Here is a 21,785-nt window from a genome sequence, read left to right as displayed (position 1 = left end):
GTATGGGTACTCAGCAACCCACGCCGTCCTCAAAGGAATATTCACTGTAATCTCGGTCAACCCAAACTGAAAGCTAAGCATGTTTTCTTCACTAGAAATATGGGTACTAAACGACCCACACCGTCCTTTGCGTGTAGTTCAAAATCACCTGTAAATTACTAAATAACGGCTTAATGAAATAATTTAAAACTATGGGAATATGACCATCCATAAAAACCTGGAAAAGTCCCAACATTTCATGCTCGAACTGCAAGTGGTTCTTTAGATATTTAATATCACTCTTCTGGGTCTTCAGCGACCCACATAGTCTTCTGAAGGTTAAGATACAAGGCTCCGCACAGGACAATGACATACTCCCAAAATGTTCCATACCACACTCAGGCCTGAATAACTCATATTGTACTTCTCCATGATGAGTACAGACTCCACCATAAGTTAAGTTCCACGTGCAAACTTTCCTCTTCTGTTGTATCACTGGTGTGTTCGTGTTGTGCATAATTACGCGCATTCGGCAGCTTATATAGCCATCGTAGTGACCATAACTCATGGCCATACCTTCCTTATTTAATGTGCTTTACGATTTTCAAGTGTGAAAAGTTTGAGGCAGTGGTCAATACCTGCTGAAAAACAGCCAATTTTGCACAAATCAGCAGTTCTTTACACGCTCTCTGCATGCTGCTGGGGCTGTAAGTGCAGCCTTAACGAGCCTTGCAGTATTCAGTATTGACCCCTTCACTTTTTCATAATCAAAATACTTGACAAAAACCACTCTTAATTTTTTGGTGAATTTTTAAAGAATGTCACCTTTCATTGGAACTGGTCTTTAACTTATGGTGGAGTCTGTAGATAACATTGGACTTGAAAGGCGAAATCTTGTTATATAATGTCAGGTTTGCATACACGCACAACAAATCATCTTTGGAACAAATATGTGCTTTATTGCATCTTCAGCGCGTTTTGAAAAAGAAAGTGTAGAGCACTTTGCATTTGAAACAACTTAACAAGGAATCACAAGTAACTCCAAATACGATAACAGTAAACACATGTCAACTTGGCAACTTGTCTTCCAACGAAAACATCAGACCAATGTAGTTATTGGTACCTCATACCCTTGGCACTTCAAAAAAAAAAGAGAAAATCTTGCACTTTGCACAACAGTCCGAAATATTTGGGAAAGTGGAAAAATCACTTGAAAAAAAAAGGCTCTCTTGCAATTTGCACATTTCAAACCACTTTGCACATATTAAACACAAACAGTCCAGATCTGCATGGGGGAATGTAAATGTCAATTTACATACACTTTTTCCATTTCAACAAAAATAAATGTACATATTGCACCTGTTTGGACAAGAATAGTAGAAAGCGGAAAACAAACAACAAATTATGAACGCCACTTATGTACACATAAACTTACAACAACACTGTATCTGCACTCGGCAGCTTATATAGCCATCGTAGTGACCATAACTCATGGCCATACCTTCCTTATTTAATGTGCTTTACGATTTTCAAGTGTGAAAAGTTTGAGGCAGTGGTCAATACCTGCTGAAAAACAGCCAATTTTGCACAAATCAGCAGTTCTTTACACGCTCTCTGCATGCTGCTGGGGCTGTAAGTGCAGCCTTAACGAGCCTTGCAGTATTCAGTATTGACCCCTTCACTTTTTCATAATCAAAATACTTGACAAAAACCACTCTTAATTTTTTGGTGAATTTTTAAAGAATGTCACCTTTCATTCGAACTGGTCCTTAACTTATGGTGGAGTCTGTAGATAACATTGGACTTGAAAGGCGAAATCTTGTTATATAATGTCAGGTTTGTATACACGCACAACAAATCATCTTTGGAACAAATATGTGCTTTATTGCGTCTTCAGCGCGTTTTGAAAAAGGAAGTGTAGAGCACTTTGCATTTGAAACAACTTAACAAGGAATCACAAGTAACTCCAAATACGATAACAGTAAACACATGTCAACTTGGCAACTTGTCTTCCAACGAAAACATCAGACCAATGTAGTTATTGGTACCTCATACCCTTGGCACTTCAAAAAAAAAAGAGAAAATCTTGCACTTTGCACAACAGTCCGAAATATTTGGGAAAGTGGAAAATGTCACTTGAAAAAAAAAGGCTCTCTTGCAATTTGCACATTTCAAACCACTTTGCACATATTAAACACAAACAGTCCAGATCTGCATGGGGGAATGTAAATGTCAATTTACATACACTTTTTCCATTTCAACAAAAATAAATGTACATATAGCACCTGTTTGGACAAGAATAGTAGAAAGCGGAAAACAAACAACAAATTATGAACGCCACTTATGTACACATAAACTTACAACAACACTGTATCTGCACATGAAAGCCATGTGACAAAAGTCACATATCAGGCTGACATCAAAACTGAAAGGGAAGATTTCCACCGACGCGTAATAGAAAGTGTGCGATTCTACTCATCGACTTCTACAACAAAGACAAAGCCTCACTTGTCCTTATTCCGAGACTCGATGTCTTTCTCGTAGAGATCAAGCAGTCGGTCCATCCGTGTCATTTTGTCTTGGTGAAAGGATTTCATGTTTCCCTGAATATCCATATATTGATCTTGAAGCTGATCACTACGGCGCTTGCCCTTGCCCTTTCCCCTTCCCTTATCATCTTTGCTAGCACCCTGACCCTCGTCATCTTTGCCAGCACCCTGACCCTTGTCATCTTTGCCAGCACCCTGACCCTCGTCATCTTTGCCAGCACCCTCACCAACTTCCGGATTCCCAACAGCACGGGGTTGAAGTGGTTTTCGGCAGTCAACCACCACCTTTGGCCGTGTGCTGGCCTTCGTCCCGTAAACCTGGTCAAATTCAAATTTATACTTGAATGATACCCTCCCTGCCCCCGTCTTGCTTTCTGCATCCAGCGCTTCCTTCCACTTTTTTTTCATGTTTGTGTATTTGTTGATGACTTGCAACGTTGTAACAATGCAGCCAGCAGCTCTCAGCTGCTTGACAATGTCACCCCACAATAGGATGTGGTTCTTACTGTCCAGAAACTTGTCCTGCCTTTCATGCCTTAAGGTCAGGAGGAGCTCCACTTCTTTGTCCTTCCACACGTGAGGCCCAGTACACTGAGAAGAGGGTGCCTGGTCTCCAGTAGACTGAGATTGACAAGAGGGTGCCTGGTCTCCAGAACACTGAATAGAGGATGCCTGGTCTGTAACAAAAAGTAAAATTCACAATGTTTCCCACAAGAACGAAACTTCTGAGGGAATTTACAAGTGTCCTGCTTCGCGGTTCTGACAAGTCCGGTTCAGACTTAGCCTCTTGACTGCCACTCACGTACACTGTACGTTCCTCGAAACACATCCCCACACACCCCCAACGTACGCCGTACGGGCTTGTTGCAACACTTCATTCTACTTCCAGTTGAAGCCAAGCAATCGTAAAAATTATGCCATAGCCCAGGAAAAACCTATCATGGGGTTGTTTCCCTTTGGCCGTTAATTGCCGTTACAAGGTCATTTTGATTTTTTTTCACGGTAAGTAGGGAAGTTTGCATCGGAAGCAGCGTCAAAATGGTGGAAGGTTCAAACACTATGCTACCCACAGTGTTTTGTGGAATATCACACCAAGCTTTTCTATTGGACTAAGGCGAGCCAAATGCACTTGATAAACATGTTTGCAGCAATTTCTGTGTGCCTGTCTGTTATTAATGTGTGGATTTTGTGACCCAAAAAACCCTCTGAAAACTAAACATTCAATGCTTTATTTTTTTTATTTTTTTTGTAATGGCATCCTCTCTCAAAATTTCTTTCTTTCTTTAACAAGTGATTTGCCAGGGTATACCAAGAAAACACACCAAAAATCTTTGCATTAGGACAGCAACTGTGAGAGAAATTAACTTTTTAGTCACTCTGCCCAAAAAATCCAATTTTCGTCGTGGTGGCTGGCATTACCAGAAACGCGTTTATGCTTGGCAGTCAAGGGGTTAACTTGCCAACGGAACCACAGTTTTTGTCCAAACGGACTAAAATTTTAGTTCACCAGGAATGATAATGTCGGGACGATTTCCTGCCGCACACTTGATTTCTTTATTAATAATAATTTTTGTGTGTGTGTGTGAAGAACTTTTAATACAAGTGTAAGAACAAGATATTCACTTCAAGACCTGGCCTAACTGCCACACAAGGTTTGGCAATGAATTTTTAATTTCAGACGATTTCTCCTTCATAGTGACTATGTGAAAGGCAATAGACTATACCGCTGTTTTGTCCTTCTTCGCCTCCGTTACGGAAGGAATACAATTTTACATGATCCTAACGAAGGGAAATCTTAAACGAAGAGATACCTCCTCCAAATTTTGCATGGCCGTTTGTTACAACACACTTTTTGTTCTTGCACTTGTATAAAAAGTTACCTACACAAAAAAATATCCAAAATATCGAGTGTGTGCCAGAAAATAGGCCCGACAATACAAGTTTACTGATCCAAGCACTGACCACATGCATACTGCAACAGTTTGCTGGTCTCACGAGTGTGAGACGGGCACTACAATATAAGATTTGGACAGATCATCGATTAAGCGCCAGAGCAATCAATAGTTCTAAACTGGATACAGTGCACAGTAGAAATAGAGCGCTACGCTGGGGATCGGAAGGCCCCAGGTTCGAGTCCCGGCCGGTTTGGACAATGTGTGACCATATTTATTCCCTGTTACCGACAACTGGTCCGCTTGTGTCAGTATAATGTGACCAGTAGTCCCCAGTAATCCCATCATTGCGGCTGGAGACAATAAACAGGACAACCAACCAAAGAAATCTACTATCAACCAATCTGTGTTATACACATATTTTGACTCCATCAATTAGGACAAAAATGGAAATGTGGGTACCTGCACCATGCAGCTGTGGTGGCGGTGACGGGTTCTGCTGGCCAATGAGAGCCGTGACGATACTCTCTTTCAGGTTGGGGTCTACAAGTACAGCACACAAACAAAAACATAACATTGTTGCAGTACAACAACTTCGGGAGATTTCAAAAAAGAAACTGTCATACATATGGAAGAAAATGGCAAGACATTTCAAATGCAATGATTGTGTTCTCAGTGTGACGTTTTCCAGCCCACAATAATGTGCATCCTAGGTTTGATAAGTTGCATGCAGAGGTGCACATTGTTGAGCGAGATGCACAACTACCCAAATGTGAAAACTCGAGACAAGCATGCAGGATGTTTGATCTGTGGCACATAGAGTAGGTAGCGGCAGTAACGCTAGTCCCATGCGGGAAAGCGCGATCTGTGCTGAAAATAACACGTTTTCAATTTCCGACAGCTTTCAATATATGGCATATTATTGAAAATGGAAACTACAGAAATGAAGTTGGATTCTTTGTCTTTTACCCCATGCCATTTGTTTGCAAAATGTGCTTGGATTGAATGCGTGTGCGTGAATCACAAATACTCTCTCCGGATTTTCGGACAGCCGTGACGCGACCGCCATTACTACTTGCTCTTCAACTTTTTGTGGTGTTTCCCTTTCGGCGTTGTATTTTCTAAAAATAGTTTCATTCAACGATCGGAAACCAGTGTCGACTGCTAAAGAAAGAGTCCCTTTTCTTTGTAGGGGGGGGCATTTTTTAGATTAAATCGATGGTGGCTTTTAGACATGGACAATAAAAAATTGCCCAACTTTAACCTTTCGTAACTTAAAAACAACTCAAACGATCGTAGTCGTAAAAGATGCGCTAGAAAGTCCGATTTCTTGTGAATCCTCCAAATATGGAAGTTTCCGTTTAAGATTCATGCGCGCGAAGCGCGAGCCAATCAAAACCGAGGACCTGCAAAACCGGTAAAATCCGTTGCGTTGATCGCGAGTCATGGCGGAGTATTCAAGCGAAGCGATGGTGACGCACGCTTCGAGACAATTTGTGGAAGAAATCAAACCCATCCTTGGTAAGTGTTGATGTTTTTCTGTTCATTTAGTGTTTAGAAGTTGATCTGTCGAACCATTCTGCTGAATTTAGCGTTTTGAGTGCGTAGTTTTCATGTTGATGATAGTAGTTTGTGCTGGGTCATTTTGTATTGGGTGTTGAAATGGGGGTACTCGATAAACGACCTAAGTTATTTTTTGCCTTTCGCCGTACATGTGATATATTTGTTTCAAACTAATCTTGAATTATTACTCCGATGGTTTTTGTTTCTCAGTTGTTGTTTTCTTGAGGATTAAATTAGGATTAAAAGGAATAATTGTTCCTTTGCTAAAAGTGGAAGTGCAAGACTAGGCCTAGCAACGAGTAGCGTAGCTTACATGCGCTGACCCTAGCGCATCTCCATTCCTTCTTCCTTTTCCCCCCAGTTAATCAGAGTTTATGGTCCATCAAACTTGTGTGATTACTAATTTGTTTCTCATGACAAGCAAGGTGATATAAAATAAATTAGAAACGAGTTAAAAAATAACCAAATACATGACAGAAAAACAAAGCAAACTTTTGTTTTGGGACAAAAGTAAAACTGAAAGTAAACAGGCCTTCATGGTTGCTTCCAGTAAGTTCGTCACACGGTAGATTCGTCACCGGTCCCGGTAACTTCGCCACAGTAGTCCGAGCGCGGCTCTCTCTATCTCTCTCTCTCTCTCTCTCTCTCTCTCTCTCTCTCTCTCTCTCTCTCTCTCTCTCTCTCTCTCTCTCTCTCTCTCTCTCTTTCTCTCTCACCTCCTTCCACCCCTCCCTCTCCTCACATTGAGTTTCTCTGCCTCCTTGACAGTGAGGTTGAAGTCATAGGACTCCCTCTCTCTCTCTCAGGGTCGCGCGTGTGTAGGTGTTAGTGTGTGGGTGTGGGTGCGATGGTGAGTGTGAGTGTTTGTGCGTGTGTACGTGCGTGTGTGTGCGTGGTGTCATGGATATGGGTGTCGTATGTACGTCCGTCTCTCTCTCTCTCTCTCTCTCTCTCTCTCTCTCTCTCTCTCTCTCTCTCTCTCTCTCGCTCCCTCTCTCAGACTACATGCTTTTGAGAACTGCTCAATGAGTAGATCTCGGGTTGAGAACTGCTCAATGAGTAGATCTCGGGTTTTAAAATAACAACGCTCGGACTGTGTCGTCTGAAAACTGCTCAGTTGAGAACTGCACAATGAGTAGATCTCGGGTTTTAAAATAACAACTCTCTCTCTCTCTTTCTCTCTCTCTCTTTCTCTCTCTCTAAAAAATGTCAGTGAATCTTGAATCTCTCCCACAAATCAAACATCTGAAAGCATAAGCTCTAAGCTTAACACCCGCCCACCCCTGCCAGTAATTTCGTCACAGGTGACGAATCTACCGCGTGACGAACTTACTGGTAGCCTTCATGGTTTCAGTACAAAATTATTATGAACATAGTATTACATTTTTGTTTTGTTTGTGCGTGTTACAGATGATGCTCACTTCCAGCAAATGAAGTCTGCTTTCACACTCACAGCAACTGGAAGAGGTCGACCACCCAAACTTCAGCTGGTACCACTGACCAACAAGCTATTGTTGCAGCTGGATCTGCTTCGGTTGGAAACAGGGAGGGATTGGAGTGACCTGGTTTAATTTCTCCCCAAAGTGTTCGAGTGAACTTGCTGCAAGGACTTGAAATCAAGGCAGAAATTGAGGGAACAGTGAAAGAAGCAACAAAGCTGGGGAATAAGACTGGATTAGAACTAGAAGCATTTTTGGATATCGACGCAGGGCGTTGCATCATGGGCCGGAATGTTGGGGTTCATTTGCTGAAACATAGGATCACAAGAAACCACCTGCTCAATCCGGACCTTCTGGAACACATTGACCGTCCATCAGAACTTGTGAATGGCATGGTGCTCGATCTAATATCGTTCCACAAAAAGGAGAACCTATCGCTGACTTCTGCCAGATTCCTGCATCGGTTGTTTTTGGACACAACATTGTGCTTGCACCATTTTCTTCTTCTGGCAGAACATTCACAGTCGAATCTCCAGCAAACCTGCCTGCCATGTACACCTGTTTCAAGCAGTACTTGACTGACAACTTTGTTTGACTGACTTTGAAGAAGGGGTATAAATGCATTTGACTGTCACTTCTCATGCAACTGTGCACTTTGCAAGAATTTAGTTTTCCCCAGAGAACTGTGAACAATGTTAGTAAATTTATCCCACATACGTGAGAGAGATAACCGTGAGATAAAAATCGTTCAAATCACACGTGTGTATATCATGTAAATGAGGTCAACCGGAAGGTCAAGCTATGTAAATTAGTAGTACATGGGATAAACCGGAAGGTCAAGCTAATCCTATCGAGGAAGGATATGCTTTGCTGTTGTTGTTCCTTTTGGTTTCTTTTATCCTGTGGCCACTGCTTTTCTTTTTATCTGGTATATTTTGAAGTGATGGGTTTGATTTCTTCCACAAATTGTCTCGAAGCGTGCGTCACCATTGCTTCGCTCGAATACTCCGCCATGACTCGCGATCAACGCAACGGATTTTACCGGTTTTGCAGGTACTCGGTTTTGATTGTTCGAATATTAAACTTAACAGTGTTAACAAAGGCGAACTACTTTGTCCTAGTTTGAGAGTGTGTGTCATGGCGGAGGAATGAATGTCAAATTGAGTACAGTGGTTTGAAGTTCTAAAGCGGTTGATCCAAAGGCAATATCGCTGTCGGTGACTTTTAGTTAGATCTGGCACAGAAGTATATAATGTAGGATAAACAGAATACTACATGGCTTGCTGTGTCGTACCAGATTTACACTCGTTGCTTTTTCAAATAGTAAACAGCTCGCTTTCGCAGTTCACTATTTAAACAAGAAGGGCAAAGCCCATACGACTCACATCCTTGACCTTTACATGACCTTGACCTTCAGGGTCAAGGTCAAATAACTAAACCTAGCAATGACATCATACACTAAGAACTGCTTTACACATTTTTCCTACCAAAATACATGTGACCTTGACCCAAGGTCATCTAAGGTCATGCAACACAAAGCTGTTAATTCAAGACATAGGAAGTACAATGGTGCTTATTGGCTCTTTCTACCATGAGATATGGTCACTTTTAGTGGTTCACTACCTTATTTTGGTCACATTTCATAAGGGTCAAAGTGACCTTGATCATATGCGACCAAATGTGTCTCATGATGAAAGCATAACATGTGCCCCACACAATTTTTAAGTTTGAAACAGTTATCTTCCATAGTTCAGGGTCAAGGTCACTTCAAAATATGTATACAATCCAACTTTAAAGGACCCTTGCGACCTTGACCTTGAAGCAAGGTCAACCAAACTGGTGTCCAAAGATAGGGCTTACATTGCCCTGTATAGCATACATAGCTAAGGTTGCCATTCTCGATAACTTCAGAAGAAAATGTGAAAAATGGCCGTTTTTAAGACAACAATTACGGCCCCTGTGACCTTGAACTTGAAGTGAGGTCAAGTTGCCGCACATGTTTTTTGAGATCTTGTAACCATACACCATCTGGCCACATCAAGTGTTGATAGACTTAATAGTGTCCAAGAAATATCCAACGTTAAAGTTTTCCGGGCGGACGCCGGGACGGACGGACGGACGACTCCGGTGAGTACATAGACTCACTTTTGCTTCGCATGTGAGTCAAAAAACAACTCGTGTAAATCTGGTACGACACAGCAAGCCATGTAGTATTCTCTAGATCTTACTTCAATCAATCAATCAATATGAGGCTTATATCGCGCATATTCCGTGGGTACAGTTCTAAGCGCAGGGATTTATATATATATTTTTGTAATTTAAAAAAAAAAATTTTGTATGCAATTTATATCGCGCACATATTCAAGGCGCAGGGATAACAGTGACATTTTTATCTAAGCCTATACAATTTTGCCAGGAAAGACCCTTTTGTCAATCGTGGGATCTTTAACGTGCACACCCCAATGTAGTGTACTTGATTGAACACATATTTGTGAAGATAACATTGTAATCAATCTACACACCAAAAATCATGGCTGTATTTTCAGTAGTTTCTGAAATATTTCAATCTGAAATGTGCTACCCCCCTCTGGGGGGGGGGGGGGGGGGGGGTTGTCCACTCTTGGGGGATTATTTTCAACATTACACTGAATTTTACTGATGTCTGTAAAGATTACACTGTAATCTATCTACACACCAAAATTTTTCGTTGTATCTTAAATAGTTTCTTAATTATTGGCCTTGAAGTGCGAAAAACTGTAATTTTCCTGTTTTTCCGCTTGACAAATTGAGGTTTTTGACATTTTTGAGGCTCTTATACTCCAAAAGCATTGAACTAAGCTGTCTGAAAAAAAATAGCCATGTTCTACACACATTTGTTTGGAATATGTGAAAGTTTCAGACAGCTGCTATACATATTGTGTGAATTGTGATGACCCAAAGTTGCCCTCCCGTGCAATTTTGCGATGGTTTTAATTGTGTTTTTCGTGAAGTTTGCATGCTTGCTGACAGAAGCCATATGAGATTAGAGGGCTAGAACTATGTGTTTTTTCTATTCTTGGTTGCTGATAACAGATCCTGAAAAGTTGAAAGGGCTGAGGATAACTATGTGGTACCCACATGCTGCTGAAGTTGCCCTATTTTACAGTTTTAAGCAGAGTCGCGACAGCGTATGTACTAAAATATCAAAATCTCAGGAACTAATAAAGGTATCCACTTACTTTTTTTTGTGTTTTGCTTGTACTTTATTTTTCTTTCAAGACATCACAAAACATTCACTCTCACTTCAAAACCAAGTTTTGACTGCCGCTACCTACCCAGAGAAAAACTAAGATAAGAAAAATTGTGGCACGCTGACAGTGACACTGCCAATATTTTATTTATCGCTTCAGATCAATTACATTTAAAAGGCCCATTACTGGAGACTATTTAGCAGAAAGAAAAAAGGTTTCCATATAAAAGAAAATGGTTGCAAACCAACATACCTGTTTTCTCATTGAGGAGAAGGTCCAGAATTGATGATTCAACTACAATGCTGTAAACCCTTCCATCCCTCTCAATCTTTATTACTTGTGACACATTGCCTTGCGACATACTGAAAGAAAAAGAAAGAGTTTGTCATGCACTGTTTTACAAATTCCAAATGTGAACACCGAATGAAAGGCCTCTTTAATTCTTTTTGCTTCAGTTCTATACAGATCCTCAGTCAGAGGGCATAACCCCCCCCCCCCCCCCCCCCCCCCCCAACGTCATACTTTTTTTTTTAATGGAACAAATCTGTGCAATCTGTTGAGTTTTGGGGCTGAAATTTGAATGAAAATGTGGTCCTGAAAATTGGTGAGACATTTACACTTTGTCTACACAGAAGAATGTCCAAATCTATACACATGTGTACATGTGGTAGTGCATTGTTACTTGTGTAAGACACCCAAACTTTGGGATACATGTATTATCTGCACACTCATTACTGTCAATGTAATGAATCGGCCTGGGTATAAAGATCAAACTTTTTATTGATTCAGAATTTCAGTATCCCAACTTTCACCCATGAAAATAAATTAGAAGCAAGCTGTGCTGGGATGTATTTAGGCCGATTGGGAAGGGAGAGAGTGGATTTATCCCTGCTGACAGCAAGAAATCGCGGCTCAAGTGTACTTTAGCGCCCTGAACTTTTACCCGGCTATTTTGCGCTCGATTTTTACGCTCACCTCTTCATTGACGTTCGAATCGATAGTTCGATGTTTCGGCATTACATTCATATCGATACTTATATCAATATGTCATAGTTTACCAACGTAAATGGCTCGGTAACACACGTTGTGTGGCAATCATACACTTGTAAACAACAAGAATGCGTGCGCATTCGCAGGGAAGTGGAAATGGCGAAGACGATGTTACTGCGACCTGTCGATTCCATCGCTGTTGTTTTGAGATAATCGGCACATTTTGGTTAGTGTACTGTTTTATTGTTGATGTGAATGTAATGCCAAAACATCGAACTATCGATTCGAACGTCAATGAAGAAGTGAGCGTGAAAATCGAGCGCAAAACAGCCGGGTAAAAGTTCAGGGCGCTAAAGTACATTTGAGCAGAAATCGCACCCAAACTCCTGTTGACCTCATTTCTTCCCAAAATAAACATCACTGCTAAAATAAAATGCATTAAAACCAAGACAGTATCCAACCCAGTATCCTTAATTTTTGAAAGGCTAAGTGATTTACAACAAATGTCTTCTCACAATCCGTAACTTTGTCAAAAAATATTTGCAGAAGTTTCTCACCTCGCCTTGGCAGCCATCTTGGAACTGGAGAGACCCTACGCAGGATGCAAGGTTGAAAGTTGGTTAACCGGTGACGTCACTCCAGTCGTACCGGACCGAGTTTTTGCGACCTCCGGTTCGACTCGAGTCACCATAGTTGACGCCAAAACTCCCTCATTATTGAAAACAATCTAATATTTGGCAGTTCAACACGTCCACCAGATAAATATACTGACAAAGAAGTTGAAACACCGACTGCCCTTCTGAAAGAATTCAATCGGGATGTGAATGATACAGCTGATTTTGGACACGGTCTGCCTTGAATGGGGAGGTTGGCGATGAATCGCACTGTTCTACACTACTCTCACTGATTTTCAATCATCGGTTTGGATCAACAAGCAGGTAAGTTATTGTTTTTAAAATCCAAGACATGACCATAGCAAACGTGGCCTTTGTAGAACTGAGCAAGATTCATCTGTTGTGTATGTGTGTGTTAATGAGTAACTGGATGTGACTGTGAGTGTGAGTCACAGAGTGTGTGCTTGTTCTGTTCTTTTTTTTACTCAAGTTTAGAAAATGCTTGATCTTTAATCTGTATGCACATAATCAAATGCTGCTGTATCAGTGTATGAACTATGGTTGTAAAAGAATAAACAAAACAATTACTGAATTAGTGAGTGATTTTGCTCTGAATCGTCTGATAGTGAAGTTGAAATAGTACTTATTTCATTTTCAAGACATGTTAATAGAATTTGTTATGGTTGTTTTCAGGCCTCCCGAGAAACCAGAGATGATGTGCATCATTCATACAGCTCCTGTCTTCCAGTTCCAACAGTTTACCTTTAAACATGGATGCATACATGTACTGGAGAGATATCAGGATGACTTGGCGTGGTGCTTTACATTACAGACTACTCCTGAAGAGTAAGTTACACATTTCTTTACCACTTACAGCTTTTGCTTGTCAAATCTATATGGTAAAATATATGTAACATTGGGTATTGGTGATGGTAGTCTGAAGCTATAAACATGTACTGATGTAGATCATTCAGCAGTCTTTTGTTCTTTGTAAATTGAATAACAAGTACTTTGTAGATGAAATTATTCATACATGTATTTGAAGATGCATAGTAATACTGTGCATGGTAATTGATATGATGTACTTTGTATACATAATGGTACAAATATCTTTATTTTCTCTCTCCTTCCCATCTTAAAGTTTGTTGCAACCCTATACTCATAAAGTGCATTATACTGTTTGTATGAACATTGAACTATTGTGATGCAAGAAAGTAAAACATGAAATAGCTAGAATGAAAGATTTACTCATTACTGGAATTATTTTAAATACAGTCAGTCCTTTCCTTGGTTCACAATCACAGATCTGGCAAGTTGTTTTTTTATAGTTTTTTTTTTTTACATGGAATAAGAGTTACAATGTAAATTGTAATACCGCCTGTGTACTTGGATACCTACTTCTACATCCAACACCCTGACTGCCCCTGCGCAGAGTTAGAATTTTCTGAATGAATTCACATCACATTTCTCAACAAAACTGTAAGGTGTCAACGCTAAATAGGGAATGTGTGTGGGATGAAGGCTCATGCTGAATTTAAAAAAATAGTAACTTTCCATCACATTCCAGAAAAGCCGCTCACATCAGCAGCATAACAAGATATCATGTCGTTAGAAAGGTTCTTGTGAGGAAGTCTTTTTAATTTTAAGATGAAAGATTATCTTTTTAATTTTAATGATGAAAGAAAGAAAGTATATATATATCTATTATATCCATGAAATAAATGGTTTTCACAGGAAGAAATGATGGCACCTGTAATATTACAGAATAAGGTTTACAGTTTAGTTCATAGTTGTCACTGTCAGTATCACCCCCACCATTCTCCATCCCACTGATCTTGTGAAGAACAAGTATTACCTCCTACCTACCTTCCCGCACCCCACACCCTCTTCTCGATACCCAAAACATATCCCCATCAGTGCACAGCAAAGTCTGGATGTGCTCAGTAATACATTTTCTGTATTTTCCAGGAAGTGAGGTGCCGAGATATGATGTGCAGGCAGCTTGCAGAGTAGTGCCTGGCTTTGCTGAGGATGATGATCAGATTCAGTCCATTCTGTGCTGACGGAGCTACCAGAACTGCTTTAATATAGTCCATCTGAATATGCTGACACTTACAGAGGTTTTCTGTTGCCTTTGTGGTGAAATGAACATGTAACACATTAACAATAACATTCTACACAAATAATGTGTGGTGCGATGTGGATCAAAGGGTACATTTTGACTTATAAATGTAAGTTGTCAATTCAACTAAATACAGGTAGTGTTTGGTATGCAGATATTTTCTTACAGCAAACAGCGGTTTGTTTGTTTTTACTACATAAAGTGATATTATCTTAGACTTTTATGTTGTTTGAGTGCTTTAAGTTAAGTTGTTCACAGGCAGTATTTTACACACAGGCTTAGCTTTGGGAGATGTGTGTGTATGTTTCGGTCAATGCGTGTTCATGTATAGACTTTGTTTGCAATATTAGAATTTAGATCTTTTAACTGCATTATGCACATGAAATGTGTTAACCCATGAATTTTTCTTCCTTTGAATCCTAGTCAGTACTTTATCTTGTTTAAGATTTTCATTGATTCTGTTTTTGGGTCGTTCTGGTGCATCCTGGATGGTTCAATTCATTCTTATGTTGTGCTGAAATGTTGCTTTTGTAATACAGTTTGCCAAGATTGTGTCTTTCACTTGGATGTGGTGAACTTATTTTTTAAAGGCCTGCTCTGCCTCATTAAAACACTTCACCTCACTGTGTCAGACCTTCATCAGGCTTTTTGCATGGGATAAGAAAATCCTTCCACTTGGTCACATAGCTAAAGTCAGCACCCTGACTTCTTAGTGTGGTGATGTCTTTTCTTATTAATTTATTTCCCCCAAAAGGTATAAGAGTTTTAAACAAAATTATGTCTTACAGCTACAGTGGAACCCCCCTTTTAAGACCTCCAAAAATCTGAGAAAATCAGGTCTTAAAAAGGAGGGGGTCTTAAAATGGAGGTAAAATTTAAAATTTACAGAGGTTATGAACAGAAAGTCTGAGAAAACAAGGTCTTAAAATGGAGGGGGTCTTAAAAGGGGGGTTCCACTGTATGACTATTGGGGATTATGTGTTTGTAAAGATAGAGCTGAGAATCCTACACCGAATTCTGTGCATAGAAGGCGGCCTGAATCTTGACCCACACTGCTGGCATGACCTTCATAGCTGCATTCAACGCTTTACTTTTACCCTGGTAACTTTACGGTTGCTCTCTCTGGATTGAGCATTTTTTATTTCAACCAAGGGGAAAAATTAAATGCCTCTGTAGAGATTCGAACCTAGGACCTAGATTTTCAGGCAGATGTCCTAACCACTACGGTAGTTTTTTTTATTGTAAGATGGATATATATATGTCTAGCGGATGCAGCTACATGTACAAATGTGCCAAATTAGAACTTGCATTCTCAGCCTATAATCTTTGGCCATTCATGCGAGTCGAGTACTAAATATTGTGAATGCATGTGAGACTGCCTTGTTTTACTTTTGTGAAATGTGTGAACTCACTTTGTTTACATCTTTGTGTTAATAAATGCAGTTTATCAGTTACCTCTGTTTGTTTCTTCTGCAAGTATGTCAAATTGCCCACACACACCCTCATGCGCACACACACACACACAAAATCAGATCTCAAGTGTAAGTATTCTTTTTGCAGTTTTATTTTAATGCCCATAATCAGTCAAACAAACATATCATCACACTTCGTCACTTGCACCTAAGCTTAAAAGTAGCAGTCCTGCATACATATGTAATGTGTAAATGTTTCAGGTCACCATCTGTCCTGGCTTGAACATGCAATAAGAACACCTCTACACAAACACATGTACAGTCAACCGGCTAGCTGCTTCCCTGAAAGGCATATTTTTCTATGAATTAATCGATTTTCCGCAGACAGCAGCCAGGTAGTGGATCTTTAGTATATGTCCAAGCAGACGGTTGATCTTAGTACAACACATCAAGGAAATATTTTTTAAAAACAGATCCAACATCTAATCTTCCAAAGTTCATAATCAATAAAGAAGAAAGGTATGTTACTGGAACCCTTTATTTATGATTTAAGGCAATGTGCGGCAGTAAAATTACCAAACTTAAACTTGAAGAATACAGTCAAGGAATAACTTAGTTTTCTGGGTAGTTATTGAAGTGACTTATTAAAATGAATGAAAACATTGTGGATGGATATTGACGGCTGTTGCGATGAAAACTGGCATTTACAGCGTCAAATGGGATTTCTAGAAAACGGCTTTACAGCAACATCATACATCAGAAATTCATAATATTTGGCACAAGGATACACATGTATTATATCTACAATCATATAGAACGTGTTTGTTTTTTTAAACAACTACAGTTGAATTTAAATTAATTATTGTAATGAATCTTTCTTTCTTTATTTGGTGTTTAACGTCGTTTTCAACCATTCAAGGTTATATCGCGACGGGGAAAGGGGGGAGATGGGATAGAGCCACTTGTTAATTGTTTCTTGTTCACAAAAGCACCAATCAAAAAATTGCTCCAGGGGCTTGCAACGTAGTACAATATATGACCTTACTGGGAGAATGCAAGTTTCCAGTACAAAAAACTTAACATTTCTTACATACTGCTTGACTAAAATCTTTACAAACATTGACTATATTCTATACAAGAAACACTTAACAAGGGTAAAAGGAGAAACAGAACCGTTAGTCGCCTCTTACGACATGCTGGGTAGCATCAGGTAAATTCTTTCTCGTCCCAACCAATATGGGACTCCCCCTAACCCGCGGGGGGTATTGTAATGAATATGCAGTGAGAAATTCGTTCATTCTTATGACAAAAGATATTAAAATTCAACTGTAGTCTGTTGTAAAAAAATCGTTCTATATGATTGTTGATATGATACATGTGCATCTTTGTGCCAAATATTAGGAATTTCTGATGTATTATGTCGCTGTTAAACTGTTTCCTAGAAATCCAATGTAACGACTGTTTCCATAGCAACGGCACTCTATGTCGATCAGTATTCACAATCCTCCGAAAGCGGCGTATGGCTGCCTAAATGGCGGGGTAAAAACGGTCATACAGGTAAAAATCCACTCGTACAAAAACATGAGTGTACGTGGGAGTTTCAGCCCACAAACACAGAAGAAGAAGAAGAAGTATTCACAATTGTTCTATTTATTTTTATGTCACTTCCCAGAAAACCAGGTTATTCCATGTATTCTCCAAATTCAATTTTACTGCCGCATATTTCCTTAACAAAATGTAAGATTTACTGTACTTTGACCGAGCAATTTTTGTAAGTGGACAGGCCTTAGTTTTATTTCGGTGGCATAATTCAATGCGCTTCGTCAAAATGTCTTGAACTGAAACCAAAAGCAGATGCAAGACTTATGGTCAGTTGGAGTTGTCTCCCGTACTCCTAACTTTAATGTGCTGCAGACAGGTGTGCCCAAACAGCCCATATCACAAACGGTTTGGAATTCCCGAAAACACAAGATCCGCACTGCACAACTTCAGTGCACAAATACGCGAGAGTGCTCGGTCGCTTTTTGAAAATGTGTATCTTGAGAGAAAAATATAGAATAGTGCGCTGTCCGAAGGAATAGAGTTCTTATAGGACAATGACAGCGCTCAGTTCAAAACGATAGGACATGATCACATCTGACCGCCATGCGGCTATGTGAATCAGACATCTGAGCCTTTCAATCCGTCTATGTCGGACGCCTGACGACATCCCCGAGGCTTTTAAATGAAATAAGACCATACGGGCACTAATAGTTGCATACCAAAAATGAACTGCCTCAAGGCTCTCTATGCAGAGTGGTATCTTTTTAAAGAATACATTCAGGTACAGCTTCTTCGAAAGAAAAAATAAATTCACCGCAACCACCAAAACATCTACCTCACTACAGAAAGCAGTCAAAGTGTTGATTTTTGGTCTGTGACCAAGTGGAGGGATGTTCTTATCCCATGTTAAAGGTGAGGACAACTTTTTAAATGAGGCGTAGTGGGCCTTTAAAACATTGACACAAATTTACAATAGCAACAAGTTGTAAAGCTCAGTACAACCAATACTGAGTGGACATTTACTGCCGCTGTTGCTGTAGTTTCCCCATCGATCACAGCTGGACCTGGATAGCACTGCTTTTCATCCACATTCACTGGCCAGGTCTTCGTCATCTTCTGTCCCTACTGACAAATGAATGACAAAGGAACTGATCTTAAATTCAAACACAATGACAAGAACAAGTTTTAAGTATGAGTAAGGAGTAAATTGTGTTTGTAACTGACACACACACACACACACACACTAAACCCACATAAATGCCAAGAGCGTAAACATTCTAATTCCCTGATAGACAAGTTCCAATGCCTACTTTTTAATATGAAATATAGAAGACACATTCCCTGTCAGCGCTTGCTATCAAATTCAAAAAGCAAAGCAAAGGTCTGTAACATCAATCTGCAGGGCTAGAAAAATCTGCAGGTATTATTACTATTAATGTCTGGCAGCTCTCTTGACTGGCCAGGGAAAATCAAACACACACACACACACACACACACACAAACACACTTCGGTTCTCACACACAAACACACACCAACAGTCAGAATGTAACCAGAACTTGAGACTGAGAGGGAGGATAAAACACAATATGATCATGTAGCAGAACTCTTACCTGAATTGCCATTAGCATGAAATATTTCCCATTTGAGTCTTGACAGCCTCCCGATCATGAAGGAATCAATCTGCTTCTTCCACTGTGCCGGATCGATGCCAACCTGTAATATATAATATTGGCTGAAGTAACATTCCTCTGAGCAACAAATTTAAAACAGTTAGTTGACAGGACAAGTAGTACTAGGAGCTACATGCAGTATGATATTTAGCTATGTGGAGGAACAACAAACACACTGTCCACAGAACCAGATGAATTTACACACTGCACCTAGCTCCCCCATAAAACAACAACAAAAAACGACAACAGACGACCAAACCAACATTAACGCTTGATTCTTATGATACTGTGGACAGTGGCATTGATATCTTTCTAGAATATAAAATTTTATAAGTCCTTTTACATTTAGTGAAGTTTTGACTGAATCAGTGAACTGAATCTGTTCACATAGACTGATAGAGTGACAGACATACAATGTAGACAAGTTGATGTGTGCATATATATATACATGCATATTACATAACATGTATATATATATATGTATGTATAACATGTATGCATGTGTGTAGAGCACAAAGGAAAAAAATAATAGAACTTGACACACAGTTTCACTGAGAATGAGATATATCCTGACAGTGAGTGAGTGAGTGACTGTTTACAGCAATACATTGTACTTTATTAAACTTAAAGGTACACACTGAAAGTCATGCGCTTCTAGTATTAAAAATGATTCTAATACTGGAGGAACTGCATGATCATCTTACTGGTGAAATAAAGCTAAGAGGTTCGAGCAGTTCTGTGGTTTGGACTCTTAGGTGTTCATTATTTTATTATTATCCCTGAACATGAATTATAAAAATAAAATGAAAACACTCTTCCAGTCTTGCTCACAGTCACACACACACCTCCATATGAGTTATTCTGACCAGAACTTGAGAATGTAAGGGAGGGGAAGGAAAAAACACACTGTACATCATAACACTGACAGTTGTACATAATAAAACCTCTTCGCCTTACTCTTACCTGATTTGCAGCAGTGGCATCAAATATTTTACTTCTGTCAGTGACAGCCTCAAGATCATGCAGCAATCGGTTGGCTTTTTCAGCTGAGAGGAGACCTTGAAGTTGAACATACTAGCTCTAGCTCTCTTCTGATTGATGCCAACCTGCAAGTAAAATAATTGGGAACGGCCGATCAGAAGGTTACCTATTTGAGTATTTCAAGTTAGACTCAATCTTTAAAAACAAAAAGAATTTATAAAATATTATGATCATGCACCTTGAAAAGAGGTTGCAAAAACGTGGTAGTGATAATCTTCTTCTTCAAATTAATGAGAAAATCCCTGTACAGGGCAACTACGTGTTGGTTCAGTGAACGATACCTTGCGCCTGTGGACTGACAGTCACAGTGACACTGACAGTGACTCGAGTGAGTCGAAATGACACCTGTTGCAACACATACTACCATAAACCCACTCTCAGTTATGAAACGAAACATGGAAACTTACCTCTGGTTAATATGCAAAGGTTCGCCCGTCCCAATTCTCTCGCATTAGCAAACACCATTGCCATTGGAGATTCTGTCCAAACAGATCGCCTTCGACCGCCATTAACTAAAAACCGAAACGCAGTAGGTCTGAAAACCACGCTCAACGTCCAAAATAAGGAGGAAAAAAAAGAGCCCAAAACATTTTTTTGGGCAAAAACACTGTTTAAGCCCCACAAATATTTGTCCTTATCTTTTATGAAGCTTAATTTGTGCCCCTTATTTTATGCTCCACAAATACAGTTTGTGGCCCACAAAACCAAAATGTGCCCCACAAAAATAAGCCCAAAAATTTGTGAGGCACATTTCGCGTTTGTGGCCCACAAAAATAAGCCCAAAACGTGTGGGATTACTGACATCGAATGCCAAGGATAGGCAATGGAAGGGGAGGAAGACAACACTGAATGGCTTGTTATACGTTAGCCAGATTCATATATATTCAAACCTTCAAACCATTGGGGAAAGGTGGGGGAGGGGGGTTGTTTTTGAGAGAGAGAGAGAGAGAGAGAGAGAGAGAGAGAGAGAGAGAGAGAGAGAGGAAGAGAGAAAAAGAGAGAAAGAGAGAGAAAGACTGAGGCAGAGACAGACAAAGAGACTGAGAGAGTCTTTGTCTGGGTATCAGTGCCTGTGTGTGACGGGGGGGGGGGGGGGGGGGGGGACTGAGAGAGATAGAAAGAGAAAGAGGAATACATACACACAGACACACAGACAAGACCAACAGACAGGCGGGCAGACAGAAACACATAGACAGAGAGCAACTCTCTCGTGAACAACATCTCAATGACAAATACTGAGAGCAGGGATACACAACGATGAAAAACACACAAATAGATAAATCATCTCATGACAAACATCTCATGACAAACATCTCATGACAAACATCTCATGACAAACATCTCATGACAAACATCTCATGACAAACATCTCATGACAAACATCTCAATGACAAATATTGAGAACTGGGATACACAAAGAGGAAAAGAATGGGGAATAAAGCCATTGCAAGCACTGACTTACCCACAAATCAAAGGACTGTTGAGGATTGCTGCTTCGTTCTCCATCGAGGGGATTTTCACTGCAGACAAAAAGAAGACATTGGCCATTAACATTCAGTCATAAACAAAATCAGAAAGACGAAGTGGAAAATTTACTCTTGGCAACAGCTTATGAGGCTGATTAAGACGGCACGCACGCACGCACGCACGCACGCACGCACGCACGCACACACACACTCACACTCACACTTATAATACGCACGCACACTAACACTATTTTCAAGTTTCAAGCACAAGACAC

The 21,785-nt window shown here is 40.0% G+C and overlaps 2 protein-coding genes and 3 long non-coding RNA genes across 6 annotated transcripts in view; 2 read left to right on the top strand and 3 right to left on the bottom strand.

Moving 5' to 3' along the window:
• Positions 1–21,785, bottom strand: part of LOC138963865 (histone deacetylase 6-like) — a 271,276-nt gene that overhangs the window by 160,637 nt on the left and 88,854 nt on the right. For both annotated transcript variants that reach the window (XM_070335720.1, XM_070335721.1), the window contains exon 30: positions 21,507–21,564. In XM_070335720.1, coding sequence (XP_070191821.1) covers positions 21,507–21,564 — 58 coding nt within the window. The remainder of the gene's footprint in view (positions 1–21,506; positions 21,565–21,785) is intronic.
• Positions 918–12,231, bottom strand: LOC138963871 (uncharacterized). Its single transcript, XM_070335726.1, has 4 exons — positions 12,200–12,231; positions 10,905–11,014; positions 4,883–4,963; positions 918–3,205 (listed from the first exon to the last, which is right to left on the bottom strand). Exons 1-4 carry the CDS (start codon positions 12,214–12,216, stop codon positions 2,484–2,486), a joined length of 930 nt encoding a protein of 309 aa, XP_070191827.1. The 5' UTR covers positions 12,217–12,231; the 3' UTR covers positions 918–2,483.
• LOC138963875 (uncharacterized) lies at positions 5,559–8,807 on the top strand. Its single transcript, XR_011454950.1, has 2 exons — positions 5,559–5,941; positions 7,394–8,807. It is a non-coding gene; the product is annotated as an uncharacterized lncRNA (long non-coding RNA).
• On the top strand, positions 12,419–15,832 carry LOC138963873 (uncharacterized). The gene is made up of 3 exons (XR_011454948.1): positions 12,419–12,580; positions 12,950–13,102; positions 14,225–15,832. It is a non-coding gene; the product is annotated as an uncharacterized lncRNA (long non-coding RNA).
• Positions 15,957–20,621, bottom strand: LOC138963874 (uncharacterized). The gene is made up of 4 exons (XR_011454949.1): positions 20,452–20,621; positions 19,967–20,109; positions 18,944–19,046; positions 15,957–18,457 (listed from the first exon to the last, which is right to left on the bottom strand). It is a non-coding gene; the product is annotated as an uncharacterized lncRNA (long non-coding RNA).

The sequence above is a fragment of the Littorina saxatilis genome, linkage group LG4, assembly GCF_037325665.1.
Source record: "Littorina saxatilis isolate snail1 linkage group LG4, US_GU_Lsax_2.0, whole genome shotgun sequence".
Lineage (NCBI taxonomy): Eukaryota > Metazoa > Mollusca > Gastropoda > Littorinimorpha > Littorinidae > Littorina > Littorina saxatilis.
Note: the sequence above shows the minus strand (reverse complement) of the source record. Positions and strands in the feature narration are given on the sequence as shown.